At 38.4% G+C, this 20,008-nt stretch overlaps 1 protein-coding gene across 1 annotated transcript in view; it reads left to right on the top strand.

Annotated features, from left to right (window-relative positions):
- Positions 1-20,008, top strand: part of dock4b (dedicator of cytokinesis 4b) — a 279,898-nt gene that overhangs the window by 230,475 nt on the left and 29,415 nt on the right. Inside the window, 5 exon segments of the mRNA XM_055153283.1 lie at positions 9,594-9,677; positions 11,414-11,533; positions 12,226-12,347; positions 14,546-14,666; positions 17,556-17,637. Of these exon segments, the coding sequence (XP_055009258.1) occupies positions 9,594-9,677; positions 11,414-11,533; positions 12,226-12,347; positions 14,546-14,666; positions 17,556-17,637 (529 nt within the window).

Genomic DNA, 20,008 nt, shown 5'->3' with positions numbered 1-20,008 from the left:
GTACGCCATCAAAAATATTTATCGTAATAAAACACACTTTATCTATGCTGTGAAAAATGCAGTAGTTTAACTGCAGTTTCTGAACTGTCTTGATCTTCAGAGCAAAACCACATGGAAATATTAAAATGGTAAATGGTCACAGTTTTCTATAGCACTTTTTCACCTTCAAGAGTCTCAAAGAACTTTACATCAAGCAACCACTTGCCCAAAGACCCAATGACACAACGACATAACAATACAACGACACAACAATACAACATACCTACTCGGAAGTATGCCACCTGCTTTTCACTGTTATTACTTTGCTTAGAATTTTACACAGTATGGCATTAAACATATATGCACCATATTTTTCGGGCTATAAGTCGCTCTGGAGTATAAGTCATACTATCCAAAAAATGCATAATGAAGAAGGAAAAAAACATATATAAATCACACCGGACTACCGAACTTTTTGGGGGAAATTTATTTCATAAAATCAGAGACCAGGAACTGACATTTCATCTTGAAAGGCAAGTTATAGTAATAACAATAGAACAGAGAACAGAACAGACTGTTAACGTCACATATGAACAGTTATTCAGATAAATATAGCATAAACGACAGAACATAACATGTTTACCAAACTCTCAGTCTCACTCCAAATCATTAAATCCATTGAATTCTTCATTCTTGGTGTCACTTTGGAACAACTCCGCAACCTCTAGCGGAAAGCGGAGCGCTACTTCCTCTTCTGCATAGCTGTCATCAGACTCAGTATCAGATCCAGTTAGAATTATCCCAGCCTTTCTGAATCCTGACAGGATGATTTTGGTTGTCACTGAAGTCCAGGCTTTGTCGATTCATCCAATGACTTCCAGGAAAGTTGCACGGTGCACCTTCCCAGTTACCGTGAAACTGTGTTCTCCATCCCCGCTTTCCGCCAGTCCCTCACTAGTTTCTCGCTCACTCCAAACTTTCTTTCTACTGCTCGATTACCGTTTTCGGCTGCATATTTCACTACTTGCAGCAGGACACATGCAGGAGACATGCACAGTAGAGCGAAATGACAGTGGTACAGAAGTAATAGATATTGGCACACAAGCCTAGAGCGCCCTCTCATGACTGTCAGTGTGAAAATGTTAATATTTAAGTCACAGGATCACCCAAACCATGAAAAACAGTGCGATTTGTAGTCCGAAAAATACAGTAGGTTGCATCTGTGGAAAGGAGAAAGAAATCCTTCTTACAGTAAGAAGGTGTTTTTTAAGGTATATTTTTTCATAATCCATAAAAAGACCTGCAATTTAATAAAAGCAAGATATATACAATTGATGAAATATTGTGGAGCACTCCAGGTGAAGCAATAACATCTCTATGGACACAAGCAGGTGGCATGCCCTTCACCAGAACTAAGACACAGCTATTATTTAGTTTGTTTTGTAGGTATATTCAATTGCATTCGAGTATGAAACCTTTTCCTTAGTACCAAGCTCAGGAAATGTTATTGTTGTAAGAACACAAACGCCTGGATTGATGGAGGACGGGGCTGGAGTGTTTTAGCGACTGAACCGGAGACGAGAGATGACATATAGATTTCCAAATGATCCATGAAGGTGGTTTTATACTGGGAGACGTATGGGCCGGCAGCAGCATTTGTAGAGGGAAAGATGGATGGATGGACGGGTGGGTGAAAGAGTGCGTGAAGGGGTGAGGGTATGACTCAGTAGGTTCACAGGATTTGAGGAGCGGGAAGAGAAGGAGGAGGAGGAAGTGCTGTAGAGGATGGATGCGTGATATACAAATGGCCTGGAAGGGGGTGTGGTCGAGAGATGAACGCAGGGATAAAGAGGGGTCAGGTCAAAAATGTGAGATAGAGGAGAGGGAGGAAATGAGATGGATTGTTTAATGGTTGAAGGAAAGAGCTGAGTGGGACTTTGCAACTGCTTCCTGTATTGTGCATTAGAAGAAAGAACTATGACATAAAGACTTTGAGCAGCTGGGAAAGCGCTGTACACGACTGTCCTGGTCTATTCCTGATTTAGTCCTGGTTTAATCCTGGTCTACTTCATATTTAGTCCTAGCGCCACTTTTAATCCTGGTCTAGTCTGTGTTAAGTCCTGGTCTATTTCTGATCTAGTCCTTGTTTAGCCCTGGTCTAGACCACATTTAGTCCTGGTTTAGTCTATGGTTAGTCCTGGTTTAGTCTATGGTTAGTCCTGGTCTAGTCCATGTTTAGTCCTGGTCTAGTCCATTTTCAGTCCTGTCTAGTCCATTTTTAGTCCTGGTTTAGTTCATTTTTAGTCCTGGTCTAGTCCATGTTTAGTACTGGTTTAGTCTATGGTTAGTCCTGGTTTAGTCTATGGTTAGTCCTGGTCTAGCCCATGTTTAGTCCTGGTCTAGTCCATGTTTAGTCCTGGTCTAGTCCATGTTTAGTCCTGGTCTAGTCCATTTTCAGTCCTGGTCTAGTCCATGTTTAGTCCTGGTTTAGTCTATGGTTACTCCTGGTCTAGTCCATGTTTAGTCCTGGTTTAGTCCATGTTTAGTCCTGGTTAAGTCCATGTTTAGTCCTGGTTTAGTCCATGTTTAGTCCTGGTCTGGTCCATGTTTTGTCTTGGTCTAGTCCATATTTTGTCTTGGTCTAGTCCATATTTAGTCCTAGACTAGTCTATGTTTAGACCTGGTCTAGTCCATGTATAGTCCTGGTCTACCCCACTTTTAGACCTGGTCTAGTCTGTGTTAAGTCCTGGCCTATTTCTGATCTAGTCCTTAGCTCTGGTCTAGGCCACATTTAGTCCTGATTTAGTCTATGTTTAGTCCTGGTCTAGTCCATGTTTAGTCCTGGTCTATTCCATGTTTAGTCCTGGTCTAGTCCATATTTAGTCCTGGTCTAGTTCAGAATGCGTTAGGAATGTGAGTAATAACTTTGGACCGCTACATTCTGTGGCAGCTCATTGAGGTAAAAAGTAATTAACAATTCAATTACAATTAAAGTAATGTTTTGCAAATTGTTGATATGCTATAACCAAAATAGACTAAGTAACTCTCTGCTTTAACAGCTCCTCTGTAACTCTGGCCTTTTATTTAGTGGAATTTAGTCATTTAAAATCAATACATTATAGACTGTGGAAATGTTATTGTTTTGACTGGAATGTTCCACAGTGAAACATTAAACTCATCTATCTCCGTGAATATAAGCAAAAACAAAATTAGGCCAAGAAACAGGTCAGACCACAGTGTATTGTAAGAATGCTTGTTTTTCATGGTGTTTTTAATGAATAAAAGCATCTGTAATGGGGAAAAAAATGCAAAATAGGCGTGCTTAATACCTTACTGTGGAGCATTCTAGACAAAAGAAAAGTTTCAGTGCACCTTTTTGCTTATTGTTTTGTACATGGTCTTTTTGCATTAATTTAACTTAATGGCAATCATTTGAGTTTCTTACTAATTTCTTATGACATTATGCAACACAAATCTGAGCTGTGTTCTGATTAATTATTTTAAATGTACTTCTGTTTATGCATATTCTTCCCAACAAACATGAGCAAATACTGTTTCCCTAAAGATGCCATTTTAACCCAGAGCTACAATTCACAGAAACGATTTAAAATGCGCTTGAGAAAATGCTTGTTCCGTCAGTAGAGACTGGACTTGGCGACTTGCTCTCTGTCGCATAGCAACCGCTGTGTTCTGCTGGGAGAGAGTCAGATCTGAGTGTGTGGTATCTGTGTGTGTTTGAGCGAGGAGAGGATCGAGGGGAGGGGGGGTCTCTGGGTGTACAGTAAACGTGTGGAAAAGGTGTAAATAGACTCGGATTGTGTTGTTCATAGCTATTTATACTGTGCTTTTGTTCTAATGTAGAGCTGGTTTGGTTTCAGTCTAGTTCTGATTTAGTCCTGGTTTAGTCCTGGTTTAGTCCTGGTCTAGTCCCCATTTAGTTCTGGTTTAGTCCATGTTTAGTCCTGCTCTAGTCCCTGTCTAGTCCTGGTCTAGTCCATGTTTAGTACTGTTCTAGTCCTGGTTTAGTCCACATTTAGTCCTGCTCTAGTCTGTGTTAAGTCCTGGTCTATTCCTGGTTTAGTCCTGGTCTAGTTTACATTTAGTCCTAGTCTAGTTCATGTTTAGAGTGGGTCTAGTCTATGTTTAGTCCTGGTCTAGCCCACTTTTAGTCCTAGTCTAGTCCAGGTTTAGTCCTGGTTTAGTCTACATTTAGTCCTGGTCTAGTCTGTGTTTAGTCCTGGTCTAGTCCATGTTTTGTCCTGGTCTTGTCCACATTTAGTCCTGGTCTAGTCCATGTTTAGTCCTGGTTTAGTCCACGTTTAGTCCTGGTCTAGGCCGTGTTTAGTCCTTATCTAGTCTGTGTTAAATCCTGGTCATTCCTGGTTTAGTCCTGTTCTAGTCCATGTTAAGGCCTGGTCTAGTCCATGTTTAGTCCTGGTCTAGTCCACGTTTAGTCCTGGTCTAGTTCACATTTAGTCCTAGTCTAGTCCACGTTTAGTCCTGGTCAAGTTCGTGTTTAGTTCTGGTCTAGTCCACATTTAGTCCTGGTCTACCCCATGTTTAATCCTGGACTAGTCCATGGTAATCCTGCTTTAGTCCCTGCTTAGTCCTGGTATAGTCCATGTTTAGTCCTGGTCTAGTTCACATTTAGTCCTGGTCTAGTCCTGGTTTAGTCCTGGTCTAGTTCACATTTAGTCCTGGTCTAGTCTATTATTTTTCTCTTTTCTGTGAATTAGTATCTCCACAAAGCTACTACTATTACTACTACTACTACTACTACTACTACTACTACTACTACTACTACTCACTTATATTTGCTGCAAACAATAAATTTAATTTGACATTAAAAGTTTTGATGATAAAAATAAATAAATAAACATTAGAAATATACTACATGATTTTTAAAACTATGATAACTGTATGACATATCACAATAAACAATATCTCTCTTCAGAATAGTCCAGGTAGTGCACAGCTTTATCAGTTGCACATAATGGTGATTGACAGCTGAGGTGGTCTCCTCTGATAGAAATGTATGAGAAATTGTCATTATTAATATTCAGATGTATTGCTTTAGTTTGAGTTGGGCCCTGGAGGAGGATGCTGCCTGATGTATTTCTTCCCCTCACTGTTCGTCTCTAATTGGACTTCTCTAATGATTAAATCAGCCTCTCCACGGTGAACTCTGAGTCTCATCTGAACTGCATGTATTTTCCATCATTGACAGATTGGAGGAAAATTATTGATTTCATTTGCTGCCTTTTCCCAAGATATATACTCTGGGAGAAGTGAAAAATAGCTCTTATCTTTTTAAAATTACTACCTTCTTATATCCACATAGATTTCATATAGTGTTTGATTCACATGGTAAATCCCACTGCAACCTATTTACTACTCCGGAAACTTTAAGGCCTATAACATATCCTGTATTTGATGAGTTGTGTTTTTCTCTTTATCAAACATAGGACTGTTGGAAACATGTGGAGACACGTTTTAAAATAATCCATCCAGTCCTTGTGTTTGCAGAGGTCGCTGGTGCTAGGCTAGTGCATGTCTTACCCACTCCACAAAGCACCTGAAACAAATCTATTATTACACCAGACTGTTGATGTGAATGTCTGTGTTAATAGCATAATTTTAGAAGTAAAACCAACCTTGCATTTGAAGGATTTATGTCTGAGTGACAGCACAGAGTTGTGCTTACTGATAGAAAACTTGGCAGCGGCGGACTGATATCAACTAGCACTTATCTTACCAGCAAAGTAAAATTCCACTGCTGCTGAGAAAATAGTCCCTCAACATACAACGATTCATGTGATGCAAGGTTAGTTTTATTTCAAACATTATTCTATCAACATAGACATTCACATCGACAGTCTGGTTTAATAATAGATTTGCTTCGGGTGTTTTGTGGAGTGGGTAAGGGGTGTTTTTAGTGGCAGGATAACTATGGCCATTGACATGCTCTAGCCTAACATCAGCGACCTCTGCAAATACAAGGACTGGATGAAATATTTTTTTAAAAAGTGTCTCCACATGTCTCCAACACTCTAGCTAACTAGGAAATGATAACCTGATTCATCAGCCAGTTTCACTTCATGGAAACCGTCTGATCTCGCAGCTTTAGAATTCATTTGCTCAACGGTAGGCGGGTACTTTTTTATTTAACCAGTTGCTGCTATTTGGTCATAACGTATGTATTGCACCACTAACGGGGCTAACTGGTATATTAAGTTTTTTCAAATCTTGTAGGAAGAAGGTCAATAACGTCTTTCCCTTTGATAAAATTCAAACATTCTCTTTGTTCCGGCTTTAAATCCTCGATCTTGGGAATCGTTGCCAACACAGAATGTATGGCTCTTCGATGATTGGCTGGTGTCTGGACTCACGCTTCCAGGGTTTTTGCAAACCATCTAGTGCAGGGGTGTCAAACTCATTTTGGTCCGGGGACCGTATCGAACCTACTTTGATCCCAAAGGGGCAGGATCAGAAAACTAATTGCTGTTTTTGGGGTTTATATGCCATAAGTTCAAATATTTGTGCAGAGAAATGCAAATCTATTACGGAATTTTTTTTTAATAGATGAACTCTTTCTTTTACAGAATATTATAATATTATGAACAACCTGAAACTTTAAGAAAATCCTGCACTCGGCTCCACTTTTCTCATTTTGGACATTTTTCTGATGAGGGTGTCACGGTCGACAGTCAAAACGATCGTCCTTTAAGAGCGTTTGGAAAGAGACAAGTCTTCATTTGTGCTGCTCTGGTGGGAGGGGCCACGTACAGAGACTCTGCTCTGGTGGGAGGGGCCACGCACAGAGACGCTGGAGACACTGCTATGATAAGCGCCACAGAAAATTTACAATATTTTAATAAAAAATATAATTAAAATATTTTAGTAGAAAATCAGCCCAGGGCCAGATTAAAGGTCTTGGAGGGCCGGATCTGGCCCCAGGGCCGCATGTTTCACACCTGTGGTCTAATGTATTCTGAATCCTGACCTAGTCGCTGGAGAGAAATTAAATTTCACTAGGTGGCACCAGCCTGGCTGAGGAAATGAGGCCCTATGGCCAAAATTTCAAACTGTCCCTTTAACCTTTTATGCTTGTCTCCATGGAGATGTTATTGCTTTGCCTGGAATGTTTCATGGTATGACATTAAACATATACATCTAGCATTTATTCATTATTATGGGTGTTTCTGTTGCTCGAAAATAGAATAATTCCATATGTGATAGGGCTGACTCTCCACAGATCTGAGCTGTAATGTAGCGTAGTGCGGTAACCTGCTTGTCTCTCTTGTGATACGTAGGTTTAATCTATTAAAGTGTTGGACCCTCCACTAGAAATGTTACTCAGTGCATTTTTAAATATTGTTTTTCCTATAAAATTACCATGTGATCTTGTGATGGGTCCAAATTTGTTCTATTTGTGTGTTTTTTTTCAGTAATACTTGTTCAAATGAGTATCTAGTCTTCAGATTTTTCGTGCTGATGGATGAACAAAATGCCACTTTCTCAGCATAACTATAATATTTCCTTTACATCTACATCTCTTTTACACTTCAAATAAAAAAGCGGATTTTAAAAGCTGTGTTCGGCGCATACATTATCTTATACAGTGTGTGTTCTGTGCAGATGTCAGTCAGTGGTCTCTGTCTCTTTGGAGATAGACAGGTGCGTCCAGGGACCAGGAGCCTGCTGCTGTGTGTGAACCTCACCATCTCTGCTCTGTCCCTTCATGTGCCTCTTCTGTTTAAGATTTTAAAGCAGATAGCTGTACAAGTCATTTCTATTCAGAGCGTTGCCATCTCTGTACTGAAAGAATCTAAAACCACAAACAACATAATCGTTATTTTATTTTAAGACTGATTATGTAATGGAAAACCAGAAGATGCCATAAAATGAGAGATCTAAACTGAATTATCGTCTTTTTTTTCATACATTGGTCTAAATGTTTCCTGCTGGTTACGCTTTGTGTTGCATTTTTTTGTATGAAAAGCGCTCTATAAATAAAGTTTGATTGATTGATTGATGTAGGGACATGTCATTTTTAAGAAAGTGTATATTCCAGTTAAGTAATCAGAAAGTATGAAAATAAAAATATTCTATACAAATATATATATATATATATATATATATATATATATGAATTTAAATATACATTATTCAATTATGTGAAAACTGTACAAAAATAAAAAGATGAAATAATGATGGTGGTTAGGGGTGTGCAAAAATGTCAAAATATTGATATATCATATTGTTTATTGTGATGATACAGTATCAGTATTGTGGGCTGCTGTATCAATATATTGCCAAGAGTATTTTTGGTATATTTTACTAAATTATTTCATTAGAGCGCTACAGTTTTGTTGCTTGTTTAGGTGAAGGAAATGTTTTTATGCAACACATTTGACATTTTCACTATTTTGATGAGTAAAATGTTTGTGTTTCATATGAATTTTGTACAAGAAGTGGTTTAACAAAGACTTTTAGTATCACAGCCATGATTTAGCCTTTATTTTTTATTGAACTGTATCGAATTAATTTGAAATGTATTGTATCAAATTGAAAACGCACTGTATCGAAATATGAACCGTATCATGGCCTATGTATCGAGGTCTGTATCATATTAGGAATTTCTTAATGATGCCCAGCCCTAATGGTGGTGGTGGTAATGATGATTATTAGGGATGTAACGATATCCAAATCTCATGGTACGATATTATCACGATATGCATCTCACGGTACGATATTTTGAAGAAGCTGATATAATTGTAGATGGGACACTTTTTTGCTTTTAAAATACCTTGACAAGGTTTTGGTGTGAATTATTTCCGTCATAATCCCAAGAATTCAAGGAAAAAACATATTTCTTCATGTTGTCTGTACTGAAATGAATCATGGGATATGTAGTTTCTGATGTTCATAAGCTGTTACTACTATAAAACTACGCTTTTAAGCAAAGGAACTTGTCATTCAATATATTGTGACAGCTCATGATATTATTGTGAGACATTTGACGATACGATATCACAATATTTTGGTTATTGTTACATCCCTAATGATTTTACTAACTACAAAATAATATTAGGGGCGACAGTTGCTCAGTTGGTTGGTGGTTTGAATCCCGCTCTCAACATAAACTTCACTGTAAACAGTAAAGAGGCCAAATCTGCTGGCTCGTAGGTTGGCGGTGCGATTCTGACTCTCACAGATGAATGCTGTCGTTGTGTCCTTGGGCAAGACACTTAACCCACCTCGCCCCGAGTGTGCGCCAACACTGGTGTATGAATGTGCGTGTGAATGGCTGAGTGGTTCCTTGATGTAAAGTCCTTTGAGTGCCTTGAAGGTGGAAAAGCGCTGTATAAATGTGTGACCATTGACCATATTAATAGTCTCTATAGTCTTGACTTAATAAATCTGTAACTTTCCCTTTATTAGCAACACAAATGGTATCTTGTCCCCAGTTTGTTCTTTGCCATTGTTGAGCACTTAAACAAAGCCTTGTGTGTGCTGTAGTTGAGTGCATGAGCCCAGTGGGGATCCAGGTAACTGCAGCTCTGCCTCCCAGTGTGAGAATAACAGATGTGCTGCATTATGTCTCTGTACAGGCCTTTTTTGTCAAGGACTATATTATGAACCACCCAGAGGACGGAGACAAGATTGGACGACTGAGGGAGCTTATGTTCGAACAGGTTTGTGCTGGAATATCACTTGTTTGACATTAAAATACAAGGGTAGATAATATAGTAGCCACAAATTGTCCTTATGAAAGAAAACTGTTAAAAATCATATTACTCAAGTAGAAGTAAGAACTGTAAGGATGATTTACTCAAGTAACATTAAAAAAGTATTTGGTGGTGAACATGACACTGAAAAACTCTTTAGACTTTAGATTTATGATTTTTGAGTATAATTAAACAGTCAAAACAACAAATCTACACAGTGTGGTATTGCCAAATTGCATTATATCTGAAAATGAAACGCAAATGAAACTCACAACCGGATAACTATTTTATTTTTTCATCTTTACTATTACTCCAGAAAGGTGTTACTCAAGTAGAATGCCATTCAAGTAAATGCAGCTTTTGATAATGTTTGAATCAATAATTTGTGGATTTATTTTGAATGTATAAATAACCACAATAAACTTATGACTTATGAATTATTACAGACTCAATAGGTAAGTTTTCAATCAACATGAGAAAGAGTGTACTACTGAACAATGTAAGAGGATTAGAAAATATATAGTGTTTATGATTTGCTTGCGCATCATCTTAAACAATAATTCTTGTACAGAACACTCCAAGTAGACTTCATATGATTAATTACTACGATGGATCTCACAGTTGGAGCGCGCCAAGTCCTGCTGATTTATTTTCTCAGACCAGAGATAACATGATCAAGCAGCTGCCTCAACACAGCTAAAGATCATTTGGGATTTTCAAGTTTTTTTTTTTTTTTTTTTATTGGAACTGCTACACAGACAAACAGCTATTTTTAAAAGGGGACTGTAGTGCTTTGAATAGTAAGTTATTTTTTTAGGACGCGCATCCTAAGAAAGTGCATAAATACTAGTGGTTTGATCAGTGGAAAGATAATTTATTCAATGGAAAACAGTACTATTTAAATTAAATGTGTGTTGTTGTTTTTTTTGTTTTGTTTAGTTTTTTTTGCTGGACGAGAATGATTAGTGCATTAATATTTTTGCTAAAACAGTTCTAGTAAGCAACATATTTTAGAAAGGAAAAATATAAAGTAGAATTACAAAATCACTAAGATGTGTTGGTGGTTTTATAATTTTAAAATATGTTGTCTTACTCTTAGATGGGACAAAAGAAGAAAGTTTTATAGCACAGAGTCTTTTCATGAGAAATGCTTAATATTATTTCTAAGAGGCAAGTTAAAAATGTAACCATTGAACTCATTATTTTCAACAAAATGCAGCTTTTTATACATTTTTATAAGACCTGCTTTCCCATCTGGATTAAATATTATGGGCCAATTGTAGTGGTTGTCAAACTGTGGTGCCTGTACCACTGGTGGTACTGGACGCTCCTTCCTCTGCAGTCCAATTATGTGTTGAATTTAGAATTAAATCAGTTTAATTCAAGTTCTAAAACTAGAAGCAAAGAGGTTAGCGCTCTCACCTCACAGCAAGAAGGTCTTGGGTTGGGTTCTGGGACAGTGCGGGTCCTTTCTGTGTGGAGTTTGCATGTTCTCTATGTGCCTGCTCCGGTTTCCTTTCAGGTGCAGTGGTTTCCCCTCCCACTAAAAACATGTACAACAGGGTTTCCAGCAGTCCTCAGTGGGACTATTCTGGTGAAATAAATGGCAATAAAATAAAAATCATTTATAAAGTTTGAGAACCACTGGTCCATAGAATGTTTTCACTGTCATCTGAAACAGTTGCATGCTCTCCTCTCTTCAGGCTCACATCCTGGAGTACGGACTTGCTGTCCATGAGAAGTTCGTTCCTCAGGACATGAGGCCTCTGCACAAGAAGCTGGTGGACCAGTTCCACCTGATGAAGTCCAGCCTGGGCATTCAGGTACGACTCTATTTGTTTGACTCTTCATGCATATTTATAACCTCCATTGTTGACACCTTTATGAGGCTCTCAGTGATTGAGAGTTTATTAAAGGTAATGCACTGTGCATTAGAAAGTATAATATTGTTTTCTCGAGTCATTAACTTTGTTTTATGGCAACACTTCTTGTATTTGACAACAGCCATGAGAAGTATGTATGGTCTCTTCAGTTCAGTGTAAGAAGGCGGATTTTAAATAAGAGTATATTATTTCTAGAAATATTTTTATTCTGGTAAAATACGGTTTTATATTTTAATAAGCAGCATTGTGGAGTGTGAGTGAAAAGCATAAATAAATAAAAATGTAATCTTAGATTCTTAGGCCTAGTAACAGGGGAATTAATGATAATAGTTGTAATAAAAGCATTGGTAGCCCAATATTGAAATTGTATTAATAACTATCATTATTTTACTACTAGCAAAATAACAGTAAAAAAACAAAATTATTTCTGCAGTTTGTATGACGGTTCCGGTACAATTTTATCACCACAAATAGAACCAGGATCCGGTGATTCTCCCCTCCTCGTGGTTTGACCTTTGTTCAACATGAATGCATCTTTTTTAGATTCACAACCATGAAAAAAAAAAAAACACTAAACCCTGAATCCATCTGCTGTTTAACTGTGTGTAATTCTGTGCTCTTTTAAACCACAGGAGTTCCCCCCGTATGTGCGTGCCAGTCCCGTGCACTTCACCAATGGCAGCCCTCGCACCTGCCGCAACTCTGTGCCCAACATCATCAGCCCCGACGCGGGCAGAGGGGTCACCAGGCGCAGGTCAGCAGCTCTGTCAGTTTCACTTTCTATTTAGGCTTCTTCTCTTGTTGTGCTTTTTTTTTTTTTGTATAAACAAGTACTCATTTATTAAGGATATTATTATTCATTATATTATTTTTCATTGATAAAGAGGTCGATGTGTGTTTGCGCTGAAAATGGTGCAGTATGTGCTATCAATACAGCGATCAGTAATCACAAATTCTGAGCTAACAGGATTCTTTCAGGACATTTGAGGACGTAGCCCTATTCAAAAGATAAAATGATCTGATTTCAAATGCTTAATCGCTATGGAAACAGTCCTCACTTGAAATCCCTGTGGTAAATAAACAAAGTGTTATTGCATCCAGTGTTACAGCCTTTCCATCTGTCTCATATTCTAACTTTCTTCAGCCAGCCTCCAGTCTAGACCTCTGTCCCTTTCTCATCTTGTTTTACTTGACTATTTCTTTTTTCCTTTCAGTAAAATCAAGTTTCATATCCTTACTCTCTCTCTCGCTTGCTCTCACTCTGTCTACCTCTCTCTCTCTCTGTCTGTCTCTGTGCCTCCCTCTCTGTCTCTGTTATGTCTCTCTCTCTTTCTCTTTGTTGCTGTCTCTGTCTCTTTCTGCCTCTCTCATTCCCTCTGCACCCCCTCTGTTTCTCTTCCTCTTTCTCTCTCTCTGTCCCCTTTATTTCTCTCTGTCTATTGCTCCGCCTCTCTTTGTCTATGTCTGTTTGTCTCTCTGCTTCTCTTTCTCTCTGTCTGTCCTACTCTATCTTTCTTTCCCTCTGTCCCAATCTCTGTCTGTTTGTCTCCCTCCCTCTCTTTCTCTCTCTGCCCCCCCTATCTGTCTCTCTGCCTCTTTGTCCCTATCTGTCTGTCTCTGTCTATTCTTCTCCGTCTCTCTCTCTCTCTCTCTGTCTGATTTTCTCTCTGTCACTCTTTCTGACTCTTTCTATCTCTCTCTCTGACTGTCTCTCTATCTCTCTTTGTCTCTATCTGTCTGTCTCTCTGTCGCTTCCTCTCTGTCTCTGTCTTTCTCTCTCTCTCTCTCTGTTTGTCTTTCTCTCTCTGTTACTGTCTCTTTCTCTCTGTCACTCTCTCTGACTCTTTTTGTGTCACTCTCTGTTTGTCTCTCTGCCACTCTTTCTCTCTGTCTGTCTCTCTCTATCTCTCTTTCCCACTCTCTGTCTGTCTCTCTCCTTTTTTCTCTTTCTCTCTCTGACCCCCCCGTCTCTCTGTCTCATTGTCCCTTCCTCTGTCTCTCTCTCTGTCTGTCTTTCTCTCTGTCGCTCTTTCTGACTCTTTCTATCTCTCTATCTCTATTTGTCTCTCTGCCTCTCTCTCTCTCTCTCTCTCTCTCTCTCTCTGTCTGTCTCTCTCTCTCTCTCTCTTCCCCTCTGCCCCACTCGCTGTCTGTCTCTCTTTCTCTTTCTCTCTCTATCCCCCCTCTCTCTGTCTGTCTCTAAGCCTCTCTTTGTCTCTGTCTCTGTCTGTCTGTCTTTTTCTGTGTCACTTCTTCTCTGTCTCTCCATTTGTCTGTCTTTCTCTCCCCATGTCTGTCTCTCTCTGTGTCTCTCTCTTTCCCTGTGCCCCCCTCTCTGTCTGTCTTTCTCTGTCTCTCTGACTCTTGTTGTCTCTGCCTGTCTCTCTCTCCCTCTTCAGCTCCCTTCTCTCTTCTCTCTTCTCCGTAAATACAGAAGTGTGTGTGTCTGGACCATGCTCTCTCCTTGTTTGGCTCTTATTTGTGTGTATGCTTGCTCGGTGCTCTGTGCCCGGTGACCTTGCCTTGCTGTGTACCTGCTCCTTTTCTTCCTCCACAGTCTGATCCCAGGGGGCGAGCTACAAGCCATCCCATACTCTCAATCTACGCTGACATTTCTCTACTCTTCCTCCTCCTCCTCCCCCTCCTCCTCTTCTCTGATTTTCACTTTCTGAATTGGTGGTGACACAAAAGCAGGTTACAGCCTTTGATGAAATATTTGTGCAATGAGTGCTTTCTGCTTTCGTACTTTTTTACAAAACTTTAAAAAAAAAGAAAATGTGTGTTGCGTTTTATCTACTGCTTGTCTAAAATATGTCTTTTTGTCTTCCCTGTCCCGTCTGCTTCGCTGCTGCTAAAACAAAATGGCTTTGGTGAGTAAAATTTCATCATACGATCTTGTTATGATTGTATTCCTTTTTCCTCATATTATCGCTTTGTTTATTTTTTCCGTAGTCCTCTCAGTTACCCAGCTGTGAACCGCTACTCCTCGTCCTCCCTGTCGTCTCAGGCCTCAAACGAAGTCAGTAACATCACAGGGCAATCGGAAAGTTCTGATGAAGTTTTCAACATGCAGGTACTAACACCAGCACTAGTTGTATGCATTCATAAATACTTTGTTACTCAAGCACATATATAAGTATTACAGCACTATCTCAGCTCCTCAATTTATGTTTTTTGTACTGTTTGTGAGTGGAGCTTTGAATCTCTCGCCAGAGGTACGGTAAACAGTGATTCACCTGTTTACTTTAAAGCAGACCTATTATGCAAAACTGTTTTCAGAGCTTTTATCCATGTTATAGTTGTTTCCCTTCACCACTTACTCCCTCGGAGTTGTATTTGGAGTGATTTGTGCATGTTTGAGTAATCTTTAATCATTTCATTTTGCACATCAACTCATGTTTCTTTGCCACGGCATACGCCCACTCTTCTGTACTTACTTCATTCTCCCAATTTCCTTTTCTTAATTGGTGATATGCATAGGATCTGGCAGCATCGTGTAGAAATTTAGGTGCAGATGAAAAAAAAAGAAAAGTAGAGAATAATGTGAAATATATTACGCATGTGTTTGCTTTATAGTTATATCCTATGACACCCGTGGATCATTATGTTATAATTTCTACATTTTAAATCATAATATTCATCTAAAACAACTTACTGAAAGAAATTAGAAGGAAATTTACCCAATGGAGCTCACATCGCTGTAAACGTCATCACAACAAAGATTTATGGAGTTGTCGGCCCCTTCTTTCGATAGCAGCTCACACTAGCAGGTAGCAGATTTTTTATTTTTTTTGTTTTATACCTAAATTACAACACGATGCTGCCAAATCATATGCGTATCAGCAATTAAGAAAAGGAAACTGGGAGAATGAGGTAAGTACAGAGCAGTGGGAGCACGCTGGTGGCAAAATGGCATCTTGAAAATAAGTGATTGCACGAATCACTTCAAATACGACTTCATGGGAGTAAATGGTGAGGGGGGAAAAACTAACATGGATAAAAACTCTGAAAATGATTTTGCGTAATAGATCTACTTTAAAATAACCAGGCGAATTGCTGCTTACAATATTTTTGGCAAGAGATTAAGTCTCAGTCACCAAGAAAATGTACAAAAATTCAGCAAATCATTGAAAAAAAATGTAAATTCGAGCACCTGGGATAGTACGGTAAATATTATCGCTATTTAATCAGTGTTACTTGTGAATTTTTTGAGCATATCTTCATTTTACGTTTAGTTTTAATATGCGCAGCAATCAAACACTAGCACACATTCACACGTTGGCAAGGCGGGTGCAGTTTCTTGCCTATAGGTACACATCTCTGCCGTGCTAGTTATGAAATCAAACGGCGAGAATGGATACATTTTTATACCAACTCCGTAATTGTTTTTTAAAGCAACTGTGGTTTTGAATAGTACGCTTTTAAGAACTTCTACCACCACAGGTCTTTCTCATCATCTGAACATTTCGTGACCTCTTTTTGAAGTCTGTACCAATGGACTCAACCTTACTTTACCAAATCAAAGAGCCGCACTTGTACTCTGCTGCTTTGTACCTCACCATATTCAGCCAGTACTTTTGGCTATTTTTGGATAATTTTGAAAACCCCTGGCATGAAGTCTGCTTGTTGCACCTGCCAGCACGCATTCATTATAAAGGAAAGAACAACATCAGAAAAAAAAGCAGCTCCTTTGGCACGTTTCCCCTTAGAGAACACATTTGTAGGTTTTTAATTGGAGCCCTGTTGTGAATAGTGGAAAAATAGAACCATTTACTATGCACATATTTTGACACCGGATAAACTCACAATCTGAAAGGGCCTATATGAGTTCTTCTCTCCACCTTGTGATGTCATGGGATGATACAGGAAGTGCTCCACTGTGTTTTTAAACTTCATACACCTTCACTGGAATCATTTGGTTGATTTCAGACCTGGTATTGATAGTAAACGAAAGATAAAATGTAGCTAAAGGATAACTTCTGAGCTTTGGAGATGCAGACAGACTAATAATAAAGGGTTAATCAAACATGTGTGAATGAAACAAAACAACTCCAGATATGTTTCTGAGGAAGTAACAGCATAGAGAAACAGCAGTACATGAGAAAATAGCCTAATATAGAAGTATATAAAGAAGTAGTATTTGTCTTAATTTTAGTATATTTTGACTTAAAAGTACAAGTGGGCACGTTAATGTGTTAATTTTGCACTAACTAATTAATTCATTATCTCCAACAATTATTTTTCTCCCCTTAACACACACGCACATTTTACACACAGCTCGTGGGGAACCAAGTGCTTTCAGGGGCACTACCGAGCAGTTGATCGCTCTTCATCATGTACTGTTTTCTGGTGACTGTTTTTGACTGAGATTCTCATTTTTATATCAAACAGGATAACATTAAAGCCCTGGTAGTGGCAATATATTTCAGTTTTTGTATTTGGGTTGATTTGATTTTTTTCAGTTGAGATTTACAGTGAATACTTTATTTTACCTCTGCTGATCACATGCACTTTACTGAATTCAGTTCATTAAGTCAAATTCTATGAAATGACAAACTGCACTGAAACTGGTTCTTTTTTGAGTAAGATTCTCCAAAGGAAGAAGTATAAATATGGACTTTACAGACTAGTGCCCTGCTCCTTGTATGAAGAAATGCTGTTTGAACACCAGATGTATGGCACTTTTGTTTACATTTCCAATAAAAGTGGGCTATACGCTACTTTTGAATTCATTAATTGGTTTTGTGTATAACATGCAATTAATCATGATTAATCACAGGAACTCATGCGACTATTAAGATTTTTTTTTTTTTTTTTTTTGCATAGCCCTACTTAAAACATGATTTGCCAATTCTTAAGTGAAAATGTACTCAAATTAAGTTAAGATGGTGTTTTTGCAGTGCAGGTTTTCTTTGAATGAAATGAAAATTGTTTTATTTATTTTTTGTTCTTTTCTTTACAGCCAAGTCCATCTACCTCAAGTCTCAGCTCCAACCACTCTGCCTCTCCGAACGTGACCAGCTCGGCTCCGTCTAGTGCCAGAGGTGGGAATAATGAACTATTTATTTTACAACGCTTGTGTCCTGTTTAGGGGCCATTTAAAACCAGAGTGGCCAGGCAAAGATGAGCTGAGGTAAATTAGTGTGGATGCTCTCAGTTAAGAGACGTGACCTTTGATCTTTTGATTGGCACTACACCGACTGTTTGTTGTCTGTGGAGGTCAGTGAGGGCAGATGACAGCGAGGGGCACGCAGGGCAGAGAGGGCAGAGGAGGTGTAGCAAAACAAACAAGTAATGTTATGGAGAATACCAAATGCGATAATGGGAGACGGTGATATGCATACACCACACTGGCCGCACGTACATTTGGGTATTGATTGGCAAAACGTCTGGTCTGTAGGACACATTTTTATGTTTACTGAACATTATTAAAGGTGCACTGTGTAACCTTTCCGATTAAGGGTCCACCACCTTTCCATGGAGATGTTAGTGTTTTGCCTTGATTATTCCAGCGTATGGAAATAAACTTGGTCATCACAATGGAGATTGTTTATTGGTCAGATCTATGGAGAAGCAAGCCTTTACATGGTGAGAATTCATGTTTTTCCTCAGGTATTTTTGAGCCATAAAACACCTGTAATTGAACAAAAGCAAGAGAGTTGTGGAAGATTCTAGGCAAAGAAATAACATCTCCTTAGAAGTTACTTAGTGCACCTTTAAGCCGTGACTAAACAGGGATAATTAAAGATACATTGTGTAAGTTTTCTGGTTAGTGGTCTGCCATATGGAGTTGTTATTATTTTGCCTGGAATCTCTTGCATTTCTTAAATTAGAGATTTATTTATTCCTTAAAATGCCTCAAAAATTCTTACTTTGAGCAGGGTCACATCTCCATAGATCTTACCTGTAACTTGGCCTGGTTGTGCCACCTATTTTTGTCTGTAGATATGTAAGTTTAATGCTTAGATACACTGGGATGTGACAGTAACCGAAATATCGTGATATTGTATCATCAAAAGTCTCACAGTAATATCATGGGCAGTCACAATATATCGAATTACAAGTTCCTTTGCCTAAATGCATGGTTTTATAGTAGCAATAGCTTATAAACATCGGGAACTACAAATCCCATGATTCATTTCAGTGCAGACAACATGAAGAAATATATGTTTTACTTGAATTATTGGGATTATGAAAATAATAATTCACACCAAAATCTTGTCAAGGTATTTTAAATGCAAAAAAAAGTGTCCCATCTACAACTCGATTAGCATCTCCAAAATATCGCAATAAATATCGTACTGTGAGATGCATATCGTGATAATATTGTACCGGGAGATTTGGATATAGTCACATCTCTAAACATACATGAACATTCCCACAGTGGCTCCCTCTTTTCTGTATCACTCAAGGAAGAACTAAAACTAAAACGCATCTCTGCCCACGCTAGTCCATCTTTCCTGTAATGCCGCGCTCTGAAATATTCTAGGAAAAGCAATAACATCTCTATAATGACAAGAAGCGACACTCCATCTGAAAAATTACAAACTGCATCTTTTAACCAAGGATAATTTAACTAAGCGTCCCACTAACCAGGGCTCATTAACCAGGTTTAAAACAGGATTACGGTTTGCAGCTCTACGTAACTATAAATATGAGTGCATTTCAAATTGTGGAGTGATGAGGCTATACTCTTAATAGAAGGGCAATATTTCCCTGTAGATTATATGGTATTTACATTGCAAGAAATATCCAGGGAAATCACCTATGATGATGATCCTTTTAATAAACTCTGTTATTGACTAACCCTTGAGCTTTCTATACTAAAACAACCTCGGGCTGTAGTGTATATCACAATCTAATAACACTGCACTTTTAATAATCACAGTTATCAAAAAAGAAAGACTTTCTTCAGCTAACACCATTTCCTTTCCAAATGATCCTGTTTTATCATGTAAAAAAAGGCTAACACTGAATCTCTACAAACATGTTCAGAAATTAATTGGATTCCAGTATTAATTTAGTAATTTATATTTCAGTGTACTCTCCTGATTGTGTTTAAAATGTGAACTTTGAACAGAATCCCAACATTAGAACAAAATCGGGATTCAAAATCTTCAAAATGTAATCACTAAATTAGAAAGAATATAACCCTGACAAATCAAATAACATTTAGAGACAACCAGAGGAAAAAATAAATAAATTACTTAAATGTGCACTATGCAACTTTTCTAGTGAGGCCTTGTCTCCCTGGAGATGAAATTGCTCTGCCTGGGATGTTCCATACTATGACATTAAACGCATCTAATCTTCATTTATTCAAGTAGGTGTACAAATTTACATCTAAAGTTAGTGGAGTGGGTCCTCTCTCCACTCCGTTGACCTGTAACATAGCTTGGTAGCGTCATCTCCTTA

This window comes from Boleophthalmus pectinirostris, unplaced genomic scaffold (assembly GCF_026225935.1).
Source record: "Boleophthalmus pectinirostris isolate CB_2022bp ecotype Guang Dong unplaced genomic scaffold, ASM2622593v1 HiC_scaffold_18, whole genome shotgun sequence".
Taxonomy (NCBI): Eukaryota; Metazoa; Chordata; class Actinopteri; order Gobiiformes; family Gobiidae; genus Boleophthalmus; species Boleophthalmus pectinirostris.
Note: the sequence above shows the minus strand (reverse complement) of the source record. Positions and strands in the feature narration are given on the sequence as shown.